The sequence below is a fragment of the Cyprinodon tularosa genome, unplaced genomic scaffold, assembly GCF_016077235.1.
Source record: "Cyprinodon tularosa strain WSP-4 unplaced genomic scaffold, ASM1607723v1 ctg384, whole genome shotgun sequence".
Classification (NCBI taxonomy): domain Eukaryota; kingdom Metazoa; phylum Chordata; class Actinopteri; order Cyprinodontiformes; family Cyprinodontidae; genus Cyprinodon; species Cyprinodon tularosa.
The window spans coordinates 38,015-53,905 of record NW_024039101.1 but is presented as its reverse complement, the minus strand read 5'-3'; the positions used below and the strand labels follow the sequence as shown (position 1 = coordinate 53,905).

The 15,891-nt window shown below is 40.3% G+C and overlaps 1 protein-coding gene across 5 annotated transcripts in view; it reads right to left on the bottom strand.

The window, feature by feature from the left end:
• Window positions 1–15,891, bottom strand: part of LOC119791196 (disks large homolog 2-like) — a 76,914-nt gene that overhangs the window by 42,473 nt on the left and 18,550 nt on the right. For all 5 annotated transcript variants that reach the window (XM_038297150.1, XM_038297151.1, XM_038297152.1 and 2 more), the window contains 4 exons: window positions 13,564–13,700; window positions 7,242–7,386; window positions 6,258–6,390; window positions 2,593–2,749 (listed from right to left, as the gene is read on the bottom strand). In XM_038297150.1, coding sequence (XP_038153078.1) covers window positions 2,593–2,749; window positions 6,258–6,390; window positions 7,242–7,386; window positions 13,564–13,700 — 572 coding nt within the window. The remainder of the gene's footprint in view (window positions 1–2,592; window positions 2,750–6,257; window positions 6,391–7,241; window positions 7,387–13,563; window positions 13,701–15,891) is intronic.

Here is a 15,891-nt window from a genome sequence, read left to right as displayed (position 1 = left end):
GGTTATTGACCACGATAATCTGACGGAGGATGATTATGCACATGAGTCAATATCCTGGCTTAACAGTTCAGTCTGTGCTCAGAGAAAGTGGTAGATTCCACACACTGCAACCTTGAAAACTGCAAAACAAGCAGGAGATCAAATCCAAGCAGTTGAAGGAAGACATGATAATCCAGAGAGCGAAGTCAAGAGGTAGATCCAGGTACAGTCCACAAGAAGAATCCAACAGGAGACCAAAGACAGGTGAGGCAAACAGATCAGAACAGGGATAGGTAGGCTCAAGGTTATGAAGACATATCATGTCAGGATCAGGCATTCAGAGCACAATCAGTAAAGCTAGAAAACTCTCCCACCAATGGCTCAAGAATAATATTGCACTGATAACTGGGAGCAGGCAGTTAAACAGACGATGGAACAGGTGGATATGATGTGAGGTAATGAGAAACTGGGCAGAGCTAGGCAGGAGAATGAAATAAGCAATCAAGCCAGTCATCATGACATTTGCAATGATGTTTGTTGTTATATGTGATCTTATCAAGTGAGCAGTGTGCTGCCTTTGTCCAAAGACATTAATAAATTCATTGTGTAATTAAATTACACAAATATGATATAAAACAATTTGAACATTTATTGATAATTTGTGTAAATCAATGCTTAACCAGATAAGCACATTTTTGGTTTCAGATGTTATCAGAGTGATACATCTGGCCTTTAAAAAAATAAATTTACTCTATACTCAAACTCATGAGCGCTGCTGCCCTTTGGGAAGAGGCTTCACAGCATTCGATACAGGTCCAGAAGATTCCGAAACAGCCTCTTCCGCACTGCTATCAGAAAGCTGAATGTTGAGAAAACTCTCAATTATGTCACAGACTTACACTGATAACACCAAACCAAAATTTTGCCTTTTTGCACCATAAACATTTAAGGCTCTGAACTGTCATATCAACCACTTTATACCACTTCCATGGTGCGTTTTTTGAATCATGTTTTTTTCTCCCACACTGTTTACATTTGATCATGGCTGCGTTTTAAAGAATGTAAATGTTCCGAAAGCTGTACAAAACGAAATTTTATTTTTTATAAACTTCTGTGTATACAAAATAACAATAAAAGCTATCTTAAGTCTAAATTAAGATCACACAAATTATCCTTCACATATTTTCTGGAGAAAAATTATTCTTTTAGTACAGGGAGATATGTGGCTCATAATCCCACTAAGCAAGTTGTGCATACTTCAGTCAAATATTCGTCTTTATGAATGCTTCTCTATTTAAAAATCACTTTAAAATGTGTTAAGACTTATTTAATTAACATCTGGAATGTGTTGGTAATGTTTAGACGTGGGTATCTTCCATTCATTTGGTTTGCTCTGTACTTCGCTGCTCTTAGTGACATGTGGTGAGGCCAGCACAGAAAGCTTTTCTATTTAAAAGATCTATGACAACATGTCTACTTTTAAGGCTAGACTCAAAACTCCTTTTCGATAAAGCTTATAATTAGAGGGGTTATCCTGAGCTATCTCTAGATGCTAAGACTTCTGGAGGACATAGGGATCCTTTTTCATCATTCTGCTTCATTCTATCTCTATTCTCCTCTCTGCAGAATCTGTTAGTTCAATCTCTAACGTTCTGCTCTCTCTGCTTTTTCTTATAGTAGCTTCATTTGGCCTGTTCCTGTTTGGCTGTGACTCCATCCTGGAGAGAAATATCAGCTGTGCTGCTGCCATCAACACCTTTGTTTCTAGATGTTGGAGCTTGGCCTGTTTTTCAGTGTAGTCCTGTTTCTCTGACTGTGACTAACTGGATGTGCTCTCTTCATCCTCTGACATGGGAGCTGGCTCGGAGCTCGTCTGCCTGGCTGTGTGTTTCCTGGACGGGGCCGCCTGTGGAGCTGGTTGACAGTTGCCTTTTGTATCTCTGCTTCCTTTTCAATGTCTTCTTCTTTCTCTTTGACCCCAGTCGGACTCAGCAGATGGCTGCTCAAACTGAGCCTGGTTCTTGTGGAGGTTTCTTTCTGTTAAAAGGGAGTTTTCTTCTCCACTGTCGCTACAAGCATGCTTGGTGTGAGGGATTGCTAAAGAATCAATGGGTCGATATAATCAGCTGGTTTGAACTAATCTGACTTTAGGATGTAGTTGAATTGTCTCCGTAAAGTGCATTGATATGAAGTGTTGTAAATTGGCGTTATAGAAATAAACATAATTGAACTGAATTTGTAGCTGCAAGACTGATGTGGAACAAAACTGAAAACCTCTGATGATTAAAAAAAGTGTTGTGCAACACTATATTGATAAAAGAAATCATTGGTTTGGATACATTTGGTTTATAGAGCTTTTATATAAAAACTGACGTCTTTTGATAATATAAAACATAGAACTGTAAATAGATAACAAAATAGCAGCCATTGTTATTATATTTTTATGCAATATTTAACAAGCATCTAAAAAGCCATATTTGCTTTGTTTAAAGCTGTAAAAATAAAAGTTTGACAAGCAAAGACACTGGTTTGAAAAAAGTGAGCCATCCTATGTAACCTCATTCAGGTTCTCTCCACTGTTTCTCTATATGAATCAGGTTTTTTAGCACTTACCGATAAGATCTCATCTCCCCGCATTAGCTCTCCGCTGAGGTCAGCCGGCCCGCCTGATAGGATGAAGGAGACAAAGATACCTTCACCATCTTCTCCACCCACTATGTTGAAGCCCAGGCCTGTGGATCCCTTGTGAAGCACAACTGTCCTGGGTTCCCTGTATACACAGTTGAGATAATATATCAGCTCTTGAGAGTTGGTCGGTCTCAGCATGTTCAACACTGGTAGCAGAAGGCTGAATCCAAAGGACAGTATAAACACACAAATTTCAAGACTGTATGACCCAAATTCACTTTCTCTCTCTCTCTCTCTCTCTCTCTCTCTCTCTTTCCCTATCTCCCTCGTGTGTATTTGCTCACACTCGCTGTTCCTCTACCCACACTTAACCCCTTTTCTTTATGCTTTTATTCTGGCACAACAAGCCTTTATTTTGAAAATGGACTGAAAGGAAATGGGAGGGTTAGAGAGTTAAAAGACATGTAGCAAAGATCACTGTTTTGAGCCTCAAACTTGGAATGGATGTATTATATATTTTCATCTGTTGTTAAAATGTTTTCAGTCTTTCTCTTTTAGTCTGGTTGACACATTTAGCAAAAACAATCAGAATCTAAAATGCTTTCTAAATACAACTCACATAGATTCAGATGTTTTAACCTATTTAAAAATTAGTATGATTCAACTAGAGAATACTTAATTACATTTTTTCTAATGCTTATGCACTAAACCACGTTATCTAAATCAACCATCTTCTTGTTGATGGTATGATAATACACAAAGTGCACAACCAAACATTAGTAGATTCATTGCATGCACTGTGTCCTGATCTGCCCTGATAGCTCATCTTAATTATTCATGCCTTTCACCTGCTTTCTGTCATGCTCCTAATTATAAATCATCCTATCCACCTGGATCTCAGCTTTAAATTCGACCGAGCCCCAGCTATCGGGGCCAGACCATTGTTTGCTTTCTGTTTGTTTGCTGTTTGATGTCTGTTGGTTCTGTTTCATTAGTTTTGTTAGTCAAAGGTTCATGCTCCCGTTCCAATGAGTAGATTATTCTCAGTATTCGCCAGTGTCTTCAGGCGAGTTTCATCCCTAACCAGTGGTGATACTGTTTCAGTGTTTCCTAATGATTCTGATTTTCTGGTTCGGTTCCCTCTCATCCACTGGCTCTGTCTGTCCCCGTCTGATCTGTTCGCTCACTGCTCCCTAAGGGTATGGGTTAAAAGCAGAGGTAAATTTCTCCAGTGTGACATCAATACAATTCAAGTAATTTGGCATAAGATACTGATATTTTAACTGTGGTTGTCTGTGATAATTTATAACAGTGAACCATTTGTCACTCAGAGCCAGATCCACCCTTTAGGGTTAAAGAAACAGAGACCTTTGGTTGGTGATTAATAACTCCACTAATAGCCATAGCCTAAATTACTAAATTGGTGAAAGACAACTAGATTTTAACAGACAGTCAAGAAGTGCAACCTTGGGTAAAAGACAAAAGAACCCTGGTGAGTATGCAGATATCAGTTATCATCATTTAACTAATAATCATTAATTGGCTTTACCCTTCATTTATAACACCCAGTTCTAATATATTCCTAATCTGCAGGTAAGATAATATATATTAAAATGTAATCAAATGTCTTGGGTATATAAGAATAAATAAGTATTTGAACACCCTGCTATTTTGCAAGTTCTCGCATTTAGAAATCATGGAGCGTCATTGTATGTGGATCTCCACAGTAAGAGACATAAACTAAATAAAAAAATAATAATCCAGAAATCCCAATGTATGTTATTTTCAACTATTAATTTGTAAGATACGGCTATATGTAACCATATCTCACTTAGAAATATCACACCAAGATTATTACCAGTAATTGAGTCATTGATTTATTTATTATTAAGTTATTACTTTATAATAGATGAATGTCAGAAATAAGAAATGTGGAGCAGTGGCTACTTTTTAAAATGTTTTATAAAGTGTATAAAGGTATTTCTGGGTATCTTGCTTTCCATGGAAAGAGCATCATGTTTCCGTCTCCGGAGGACAGTGGATTCAGAGGGTTTGGTGTTTGTCTCCTGTCTCCTGATCGTTTCCCTGCTCTTTACCGCCGAGCCCTCTGGGTTTTGGCTCGGAACGTCAGGAGATCACTTTTAGTCCTGTAAGTCTGGTTCCTAGGTGGAGATCAATTTAAAGTTTCTGCAATTATCCAGGTAGCATGTCTTGTCTCTGTTCTTCTCAACCACTGAGCCCGCCTATCTCCATCTGAGTGTCTGTTTGAGCTCACACCTGGACTCATGGAACTCTGAACCTGCCTTCGCATCCTGTCAATTCCCAGAACCCTGGATCTATCTGTTCCTGTTTGGTCCCTGGTTGGGTTACAGACTCCTGGATCCCAGAACTGTTCCTGTCTGATCTGTAGCCCTGACCTGGATTGGGGTTGCTGCATCGGGGACACTCTGGGCGGCTCCTTGTGCCGCACTTCGTTTGTCAGCCCATGGATTCTGCCTTCCTCGGAGAGGATTGACTGAACTGTTAAACCAGGGCACCGCCCAATCACTGTCACTCTGGAGGGAGAAACACAGGTAAGTGACCATCTGACGGGAGATGATTATTTAAGTGAGTCACTTACCTGTGTTTCTCCCTCCAGAGTGACAGTGATTGGGCGGTGCCCTGCTCCCCCTCCTGCAGCCGCTGCAGTCTGCTTATCCAAAGCAGCCCGCATTTCTGTTCTGTTAAATTTTGTGTTCATTTCTGTCATTAAAAGTTTAAAACTTCCCACTATCTGACTTGCGTGAATTCTCGGTCCATCTGTCTGTTTTTTTTCACATATGAACCAGGGATTTAAACAAAACTAGAAAAACAAACATGAACAAACTGAAATGAAAAATTAGCACGAATAGACTAAGAATACACAAATAATGATCAGGCCCCTTTATCTGGGCGGAACCATATATATATATATATATATATATATATATATATATATATATATAGCAGTGGGAGCAGGTGAATAAGATCAATGATAATCAAAGAGCGGGGAGAGAACAGCAGGTGAATTAAGTGAGTTATCAGATCAGCTCCCAAAGCTGCGATAATGACAGAAGGGCAAGATTGTTTCAAGTTTTTTTTTTCTTTTTGTCAAGTTTTTTGTTCGTGGTATTCATATAAATATACTGGTTTGATAATTTAGTATACGTTTCAGTGGTTTTTGGTATACGTCTATTTTGAATTTATTGCCCTCCCTGGACAAAACTCCACCAGCCTCTACATATAGCCCTTGGAGTAGGGGTGGAGAAGAATGCTAGCTCCCTTTAGCTTGTTGGCTCACACCAATTAGAGCTTCAACTGAAAGATAGGGCTTCGTCGGCTCTTTATTTTAGCTCTGCAGGAGCTGAGCGCTGTCTATTCATTAGTTCAGCAGCTTTAATGCGGCAAATAATTGTCATAATGTGTGAATTTGGGATATTTTTTCTGCTTTGTGCCTGCTGCTAGCATGTTCTTAGGCTAAATGACAGGTAGCCCCCTTTTTTTTATTTCTAACTTTCACTGTCCCCTCTAGCGGTTAGCAAAAATCTACAAAAAAGCTGCAGCTTCTTATAAGCCGCTTGAGAAAAAAGTAGCGGCTTATAGTCCGGATAATACAGTAATAAACATCTGACCTTTTTATATCTTCTTCAAAAGCTGGATGTGTAGAGAGGCTCAAATAATTCTCAGGACAGATGGGAGGCCACCTAAACTTGTACGCTGGAGTGCTGTGGTCGGACAAGGCGTGATCATTCATGTAAAAGTAAGCTGCGTAGAAAGAGTAAGACAAAATATACATAATGATTATAAAATATCAAATCTACAACTGTTTAGTGTCTGCCCTGTATTTTCATGGTTGATATAGATTGATAACTTTAAGAAAATAAGGCTTCAGTGTTTCCCTGGTACAGTGGCGTCATTAATTTAGCTATTGCAGTCTGCCTAAAGTCATTTTAAAACGTCGAAAAATTCTGTTTCAAAACTGATTTGCTGAATGTGGGTATTAAGGCAAAATAGTCTATGGAAATACCCAAAGGTGTCAAATGCATTAATGTTTATCACTCATATAGAAGTGTGAATTCTATTGTTTAAAAACAGTTGCAGAAGCCACAGTATCGACTTAAGCGTTTTGCTTAAGTAAAAGTGTAAAACTAGCATTTTTAAAACTACTTACAGTATAAAAGTAAAAGTAATGAAAGAACATTTCGAGAAATGCATTACCCAATTAAAGGAAATGTTTTCTTAAAATTCTAGATGACAACTTTTTTTAAATTTTATTTTAAACTGCAACGGGCCATAACAAAAATGACCTTAAAGGAAACAAAACTAATGACTCTATTTTTAAAATATAAGGTGTAAAGATAAAAAAAATTGTCTAAAAATAATTACTATAGTGTGAATAAAGTATAGATAACCAACATTTCTGCTTAATAAGGCAATAAAGTATTTATTCTTTGCAGTTATCAGGTTGAGTCACTATAAGTAAAACAACTATGTCAACAACAGATGACAAAGTAACAAATCAAATGTCTGATCAAAAACAAATGATATACCCTCGAAATTAAAAGATTATTACGCTACCTAAGTAACCAGTTAAAATAAAAGATGCAAGAACCCACAGTTTGAGATGGGAGGAAGCTCAAACGCATCTGATAGGCATATTTTGGTAGACTTTCCCAGCTTCAAGTGGACCACGTTCGAAGTATTCTTCAAAATGGCCACAGCCTCCTCATGAGAAACATCCTCCAGACTGCTGCCGTTCACCTGTGAAGACACACGTAACACTCATTTGCTGAAATACAGCGCTTTGTTGCCAACAAATGAAGTTTGAAAAGGTAAAAAGATAAATACATAGCTGCTATCATGCCTATACAAGCATTACAACCTGGCCTTGGAATTACACTATATTGCCAAAAGTATTTGCTCACCCATCCAAATTATTGGAATCAGGTGTTCCAATCACTTCCATGGCCACAGGTGTATAAATTCAAGCACCTAGGCATGCAGACTGTTTTTACAAACATTTGTGAAAGAATGGGTCGCTCTCAGGAGCTCAGTGAATTCCAGCGTGGAACTGTGATAGGATGCCACCTGTGCAACAAATCCAGTCGTGAAATTTCCTCGCTCCTAAATATTCCACAGTCAACTGTCAGCTGTATTATAAGAAAATGGAAGTGTTTGGGAACCACAGCAACTCAGCCACGAAGTGGTAGGCCACGTAAACTGACGGAGCGGGGTCAGCGGATGCTGACGTGCATAGTGCGAAGAGGTCGCCAACTTTCTGCAGAGTCAATCACTACAGACCTCCAAACTTCATGTGGCCTTCAGATTAGCTCAAGAACAGTGCGCAGAGAGCTTCATGGAATGGGTTTCCATGGTCGAGCAGCTGCATCCAAGCCATACATCACCAAGTGCAATGCAAAGCGTCGGATGCGGTGGTGTAAAGCACGCCGCCACTGGACTCTAGAGCAGTGGAGACGCGTTCTCTGGAGTGACGAATCGCGCTTCTCCATCTGGCAATCTGATGGACGGGTCTGGGTTTGGCGGTTGCCAGGAGAACGGTACTTGTCTGACTGCATTGTGCCAAGTGTAAAGTTTGGTGGAGGGGGGATTATGGTGTGGGGTTGTTTTTCAGGAGCTGGGCTTGGCCCCTTAGTTCCAGTGAAAGGAACTCTGAATGCTTCAGCATACCAAGACATTTTGGACAATTCCATGCTCCCAACTTTGTGGGAACAGTTTGGAGCTGGCCCCTTCCTCTTCCAACATGACTGTGCACCAGTGCACAAAGCAAGGTCCATAAAGACATGGATGACAGAGTCTGGTGTGGATGAACTTGACTGGCCTGCACAGAGTCCTGACCTCAACCCGATAGAACACCTTTGGGATGAATTAGAGCGGAGACTGAGAGCCAGGCCTTCTCGTCCAACATCAGTGTGCGACCTCACAAATGCGCTTCTGGAAGAATGGTCAAAAATTCCCATAAACACACTCCTAAACCTTGTGGACAGCCTTCCCAGAAGAGTTGAAGCTGTTCTAGCTGCAAAGGGTGGACCGACGTCATATTGAACCCTATGGATTAGGAACGGGATGTCACTTAAGCTCATATGTGAGTCAAGGCAGGTGAGCAAATACTTTTGGCAATATAGTGTATTAGGCCCAGGAGCCTATGCCCTCCAAAGGCCTATCAGGGTTTCAATATTTGATGCTTTAGTTCTCCTCTGAAAAAAAGTACATTAATGGAAACTTATTGAATATTTTCCAGTATTTTAATGGATCCGAAAAGGGATATTTTATGTTCTCTTAACTGAGATAGATAAACCATTGTAGAATTTTAGATCTCTCTAAATTATGAATAATGTGTCTTGGAGGTATGTTCTAAAACCAAGAGGAAGTAGGCCATTTTGGTTCGTACATGATGAACATCATCAAACTTCTTTGAGGGATTTTAACCTGTTAGCTTCTAATTTGCTGCTATAGGGTTAGACGTCTGGAGGACATAGAGACCCCTTTTTTCATCATTCTGTTTCATTCTATCTCTATTTGCCCACTCTGCAGAATCTGTTAGTTTAATCTCTAACATTTTGTGCTGCTGCCATCAACACCTTTGTTTATAGATGTTGGAGATCGGCCTGTTTTTCAGTGTAGCCCTGTTTCTCTGACACTATCGCTACAAGCATGCTTAGTGTGAGGGATTGCCTTCGAGTCAATGAGTCGATGCAATCAACTGGTCCTCCTTAGAAAATTTTGAATCCATTTGACTGTATGATTTGGTGAACTGTAAAGTGCTTGAGATGATATGTGTTGTGAATTGGCCCTATAGAAATAAACTGAATTGAATTGAATTGTTACAGTACATTGTGGTGCTTTTTTACAACCTGGCCTTGGAATTATTATGCCCAGGTGCCTATACCCTCCCAAGTCATATTAGGGTTTGAATGTTTGATACTTTAGTTCTCCTCTGAAAAGAAGCACATAAATGGAAACTCAACAGACTAAAATGCATTTAATTTGGACTTATTTGGCCTTACTTCACCATGGCCAGGAAAGCTGGTCAGAGTGCAACAACAGATGTGAAGATCTAAATAAAGGACAATCATTGAAGTAAACCTTTTGGATGCTAAAAATGAAAATATATGTCTGAAGGTCAATGACTCTGCAGTACAGGTGCAGAGTTACCCCTGTCATTTTATGTCTCACTTTTACACACCACTAAAAGTTTTCATTAGAATCAGACAGCTGTGTAATTATTATGGATTTACTTTGTTTTTGTTTTTTTAGCTAGAAATTAGAGATAAAACCCTCTTGGTTCAAGTTATAATCTCTCTGCCTTTGTTAAAAACTCCTTTTAAATCCTCCACCCCAACTTCCAAGGTAGAAATCTCCCACTGTCATTTAAAGAAGGCAGACAGCACTGTGAGGATCATGTTATTTGATTACTCCAGAACACGGAACACCATTTATCCTTACTGACTTTTATGAGAAACTGCGGAAGACTCGGGTGGAGGCATCAACAATCACCTGGATCAAAGACTACCTGACAAACAGACCGCAGTTTGTTAGACTGAAGGCTCAGCTGTCTGATCTAGTCAGCAGCACAGGAGCACCACAGGGTAATGTACTCTCTCCATTGCTTTTTACTCTGTTGACCTCTGACTTCCAGGACCAGACAGAGTCCTATCATCTGCAGAAATACTGGGATGACTCTGCAGTCATTGGGAGCATCAAAAATGGACAAGAAGCTGAGTACAGAGAGCTGGTGAACCGCTTTGTGGCATGGTGTGAAAACAATCATCTGATCCTGAATGTAAATAAAAACAAGGGGGGTGACTGTAGAGTTCAGAAGAAACAGGAACAAGTGGAATCCTGTCAACATCCTGGGAGAAGAAGTGGAGGTGGTAGAAGAGTATAAATATCTTGGTGTTCACCTGGACAACAACTACAACAATCTACAAGAAGGGACAAAGCAGACTGTAATTCCTAAGGAAGCTTAGGCCCTTTGGTTTTTGCCGCAAAATGCTACATATCTGCTATAAGTCTGTTGTGGAGAGTCTGATCTATTTCTTCATCCTCTGATGGAGTAACGGCATCAGACCTAATGACTTACAAAAGCTCAACAAGCTGATAAAGAAGGCTGCTGCTGACAGCATACCACATCAGATCAGCATACCCATAGTGCTACACATGCTTCTGTTACATTTGCCGATCAGCCTGTAAATATCAATATTCCCCCAACCACAATCTGACAGGTTAGCTACGTCTTGGTGAGAAGTAGCGAACACAGCTTTAAATTCTGTTTACCTCAAATAAAACTTTTTGTTTATTACATCATGCATAAATAAACAAGCCTACTTGACTTTCAATATTCCGTTCAGGTAGGTTTGTGTGTTTAACTTCAACTACAACTTCTTGTTTATAATATCACGCATAAATAGAGTAGCCTAGTGGACTTCATTCCACTTATGGTGTCAGACATATGCAAATCTGACGCCTTGCACATACATATTGACTATGTGCAACGTGAAATATCTGAGTGTGCCTTTTCTCGGACTAATAGGAGGGATCCTCACTCTAGACAAGGTAAGGTTGTGAGAGATAAGAATGAGTTCCCACAGCCTCCCTCATGGCATGAACAGGAAGGTTGTTTTGAGAAGTTCCGTCAATATATTAACCTAACAGGAAATGTCCTTGGTGGGATGGGGAGTGTGTGTTGGGAGTTGTATAAATGTACGTACTGAACTTTCCACAGTCAGAGTTTTTTCTCTCTGTCTGCCGATGTAAATATAAACCTGTCCCTGCAAGAATTGCCTAAAGTCTCAGTTTCTCGACAACTTCATTTTATGCTGGTCTGACGGGGTATGCTGATCTGACAGAACACCGGCTCTGTTCAAGGAACTCCTTTAGAACCCCTGGAGATTATTTCACCGAGAAGAATTCCTCATAAAGTGAAGAAAATTATGGACAACAGTGAGCATCTTCTTCAAAACCGTTCCCCCTGCTGCCCTCTGGGAAGAGGCTTCGCAGCATTCGATGCAGGTCCACTGCCGCAATTTATGGAATGGAAATGTTCATTTACTGTCTGAAAAGCTGTACTAAATGAAACTTAGTTTTGTATACACTCTTTGTATACAAAATTACAATAAAAGTTGTCTAAGTTTAAGTCTATGAAAATTCTTAAACAACAACAGAGTGTCTTCATTCGGGGGATTCTCCAGGTCCAGTGCAAGACAGACCACTGCAAAAGATCCATCCTGCCTACAACAACTACAACACCTGTGTAAAAGATAACTTATGAGTTACTGGACCATTTAACTTCCCCCTAAGAGGAATAAAGTATTTTTAAATTAAATTGATATAAGCGTAGCTGATAGAACTATAACACACAGAACCTGTTGGTAAAAAGTGCAGATAAGGTGCTTTTACAAAGCATTTGTTCAGAGAGGTTCATATATGCAGTGTTGGGAAAGTTCTCTTTCTACGTGAACTAGTTCAAAGTTCAGTTCACACATTTTAAAATGAACTAGTTCAGTTCATAGTTCATAATTCCAAAAAATGAACTAGTTCATAGTTCCTTATCCAACCAGGGTTTACATTAGCATTGAGGGGACAGCATTTCCCCATTGTTGCTTTAACGCTTTGTTGCTGTCCATTCACTTCACACTAGTAGCAGCTGCAGCTTTCACCCCTACAGTATATTCTCAAAAACATCAGGAAAAATGTGCTGCTTGAATGGTCTTTTTTATGAGTAATTATTAAAAGAAAAATAGGAAAGTAGTCTTTAAGGTGCAAATGTTTTTTTTTATTTTAATAATTTTTTCCATTTGAAATTCCATTTCAATACATACTAAAAAGGAATACTGGAATCCTGGAAAATTATACCAGGCAGGTTTAACAAACAAGTTACATGGATAGTAAAACCCTCAAGAACAGGGGTCTTCTATGTTTTCCAGACCAAGGACCCCCAAACTGATGGCGAGATGGAGCGGGGACCCCCTAACTATATATATTGTATGAAATTGTGTCCTATAGTCACTCTATTACAGATGGAGTAATGTAAAGAAATTAATTTCTCCCTGGGATTATTAAAGTTTTTCTGATTCTGATTCCTGGTTGATGGGACAGGTGTTGTGAAGGAAACGGTGCCCAGCTTGAAAGAGCTCCTGTGTGTCGCTGAATGTGAGCATTGATGACTGAAAGACATCTTCTGCCTCCATTTATCTGTTTACTACAGTGTGTTGATTTCATGTTAATGATTATTTAAAGACATTTCAATTAGTGGGAAAAAAATTGCAGGGGGGGAATATAAAAATATCAACTAACCATGCAGACCTTCATGCAGTACCTCCGTAGACCCCCTAGGGGTCGCGGATCCCCTGTTGAAGACCTCCGCTCAAGAAGATTTTACTAACACAAACTGAGGGACCAGGCTGAGGGAGGAATTTAAGGTTACTGAAGTGCGGATTTTTTTACTGAAAGCCGGCGGGCAAACTTGTTGCCATCATCCTCACCGACCACCTGGTCATAAAACTGTTTTAAGTGATCATACTGCTGCTTTGTCGCCTCAACGGTCGCCTCCATGCTGCTGCAGCTTCAACGCTGCATTTTGTTTTGATGACGCACGCGGCTGTAGGCTACGACGCTGGTAGCTGCTGTTGCCAGATTGGGTGTTTTTCCCGCTACATATTAAGGCCTGTTTACGGTGTGATTTAGCCGGGGTTTCGCCTGGAGGACTCTATAGAAATCTGGCAACCTATTAAACGGAGTAGAGCGTGCCGTTCACGGACTCCAGAATGAACGAGTTCACAATAACGTTCATCAGGCAGTAATGCAGTACGTTCAGTTCACGTTCGCCCAAAATATGAACGAGTTCATGAACTTTCGTTCAATGAACGCGTTCAGGCACAACACTGCATATATGAGTACACAAACTATTGCACTGCTCACCATTATCAATCTGTCTCCGACTTGTAGCCGTCCATCCTTATCTGCTGCTCCTTCCTCAATGATTTTGGTCAGATATATGCTGTTATCACCTGGGATGTGTTGACTTCCAACTCCACCTGCAATACTGAACCCAAGTCCTGTGCACAGGTGTAATAAATAGGTTATTACATTCAGCCAATTACAACTATCTTAGCTAGTGTCTTAAAAGGAAGTCTTAAAAGATGAGGGGAACGTCAGCATGTGACACTGGATAGAGGGAGTGGTGATTGGTTGCTCAAACTTGAGAGAGTTCTGATACAGTTATTTCACCTAACTAAGGCCATGTTCACACAGCAGCCTGAAGTGACCTAAATATGATTTTTTTTTTTTGCCCACATGCGACCTGGATCTGATCTCTTCATGATAGTCTGAACAACAAGGGGGTTAGATTTTTTCTAATGCGACCCAGGCCTCTTGGCTCTGTGGACCTGAATCCCATACGAATCTGATCTTATTAAAATGCAACCTGTGTCTGAACGGCCAGGTCGCATTTATTGCACCTGTATCCCATTAATACTCAACAAAGGTCACTATTCTCCATGTTGCTATGCAGAAGCAGGAAGAAAAACAACAACCATGCAGAACGATAATGCAAATCTGTATTTTCAACATTCTTGAAAAGATTGTGTTGTTGATGCACTGTCTGAGGTTGGAAAAGAGGTGAAAGAAGCACTCCATCTATCTAGAAGCACTCCAGCACTACCATCCATGTTTATTTTAGTAAACACAGACCACACACACTTGTGACATCATTGCGCCCTCTACTGCGCATGCGGAGCACTTAAGTTGAATAAATGCAGTTCACACATGAGATCACATATAAGTGGCACATACTTGGAAATGTGAACAACCCGGCAAAATAATCAGATTTCACAAAAATATCTAGGCCCGCAGTGTGAACGTAGCACTCATTGACTTGGGTCACTCCAAGCACATCTCCCAAGCACATCTCAAGTCTCTGCTAAGTGCGGAGCCCATTCCCCCCATCCTGTTCCCCCTTCGCTGGCTGGCGTAGGCGCTGGCATCGGGGCTCACCAGTGAAATAAATATTTATAAACATTAAACCAGAGGTAACCAATTAAAAATCAGCGGGGTCTGAATAAAGAAAATCATCAACCAGTAAAGGTCTGGACACATTTTTAATGATCTGTTACTTTAAAAAGATTTTAACACTGAAAAAAATGAGTTGTTTATGCATCCATGTTATACACTGAATTTGGGGGCGACAGTGGCGTTGGATGTAGGAGTTTGCCCTGAAATCGAAGGATTTATGGTTCAAGCCCCGGCTCCGACTTTCAGTGTCGTTGTGTCCTTGGGCAAGACAGTTCATCTGCATTGTCTACTGATGGTGGTCAGAGGGCCCGGTGGCGCCAGTGTACAGCAGCCCCGCTTCTGTCAGTGAGACCCAGGGCAGCTGTGGCTACAATGTAGCTTGCCACCATCAGTGTGTGAGTGAATGGGTAAATGAATGTAGTGTAAAGCGCTTTGGTCAATTCTCCTGACTTGAATAAAGGCGCTATATAAGCACATGTCATTTATAATTTAACATTTACTGAATATTTAAATAAATAGAAAATAGAAATTGCCAAAAATTGCATCCCGCGGTCCGGTGTTATGCACTTTTCGTCATAACACCGGACCGCGGTTCGCTAATCCGTGACCTCTGCATTAACCCAAAGCCAAGAGTAACGAGTAATGTTTGTTTTAAAAAATTTAAGGAATGGAAAGTACAGACACTTGTCTGAAAATGTAATGAGTAGAAGTAGGAAGCAGGAAGAAAATAAGTAATGGACTAAAGCAGGGGTCTTCAACGTTTTTAAAGCCAAGGACCCCCAAACTGATTGCGAGATGGAGCGGGGACCCCCTAATTATATATATTGTATGAAATTGTGTTATATCAAACTGGTCCTATAGTCACTCTATTACATATGGAGTCATGTAATGAAAGTAATTTCTCCCTGGGATTATTAAAGTATTTCTGAATCTGATTCCTGGTTGATGGGACAGGTGTTGTGAATGAAACGGTGCCCAGGTTTGAAAGAGCCCCTGTGTGTCGCTATGTGTGCATTGATGACTGAAAGACATCTTCTGCCTCCATTTATCTGTTTACTACAGTGTGTTGAATTCATGTTAATGTGTATTTAAAGACATTTTAATTAGTGCAAAAAATTGCAGGAGGGAATATAAAAAAAGTTATCAACCAAGACTTTCGCGACCCCCATGCAGTACCTCCGCGGACCCCCTAGGGGTCGCGGACCCCCTGTTGAAGACCTCTGGACTAACGTATAG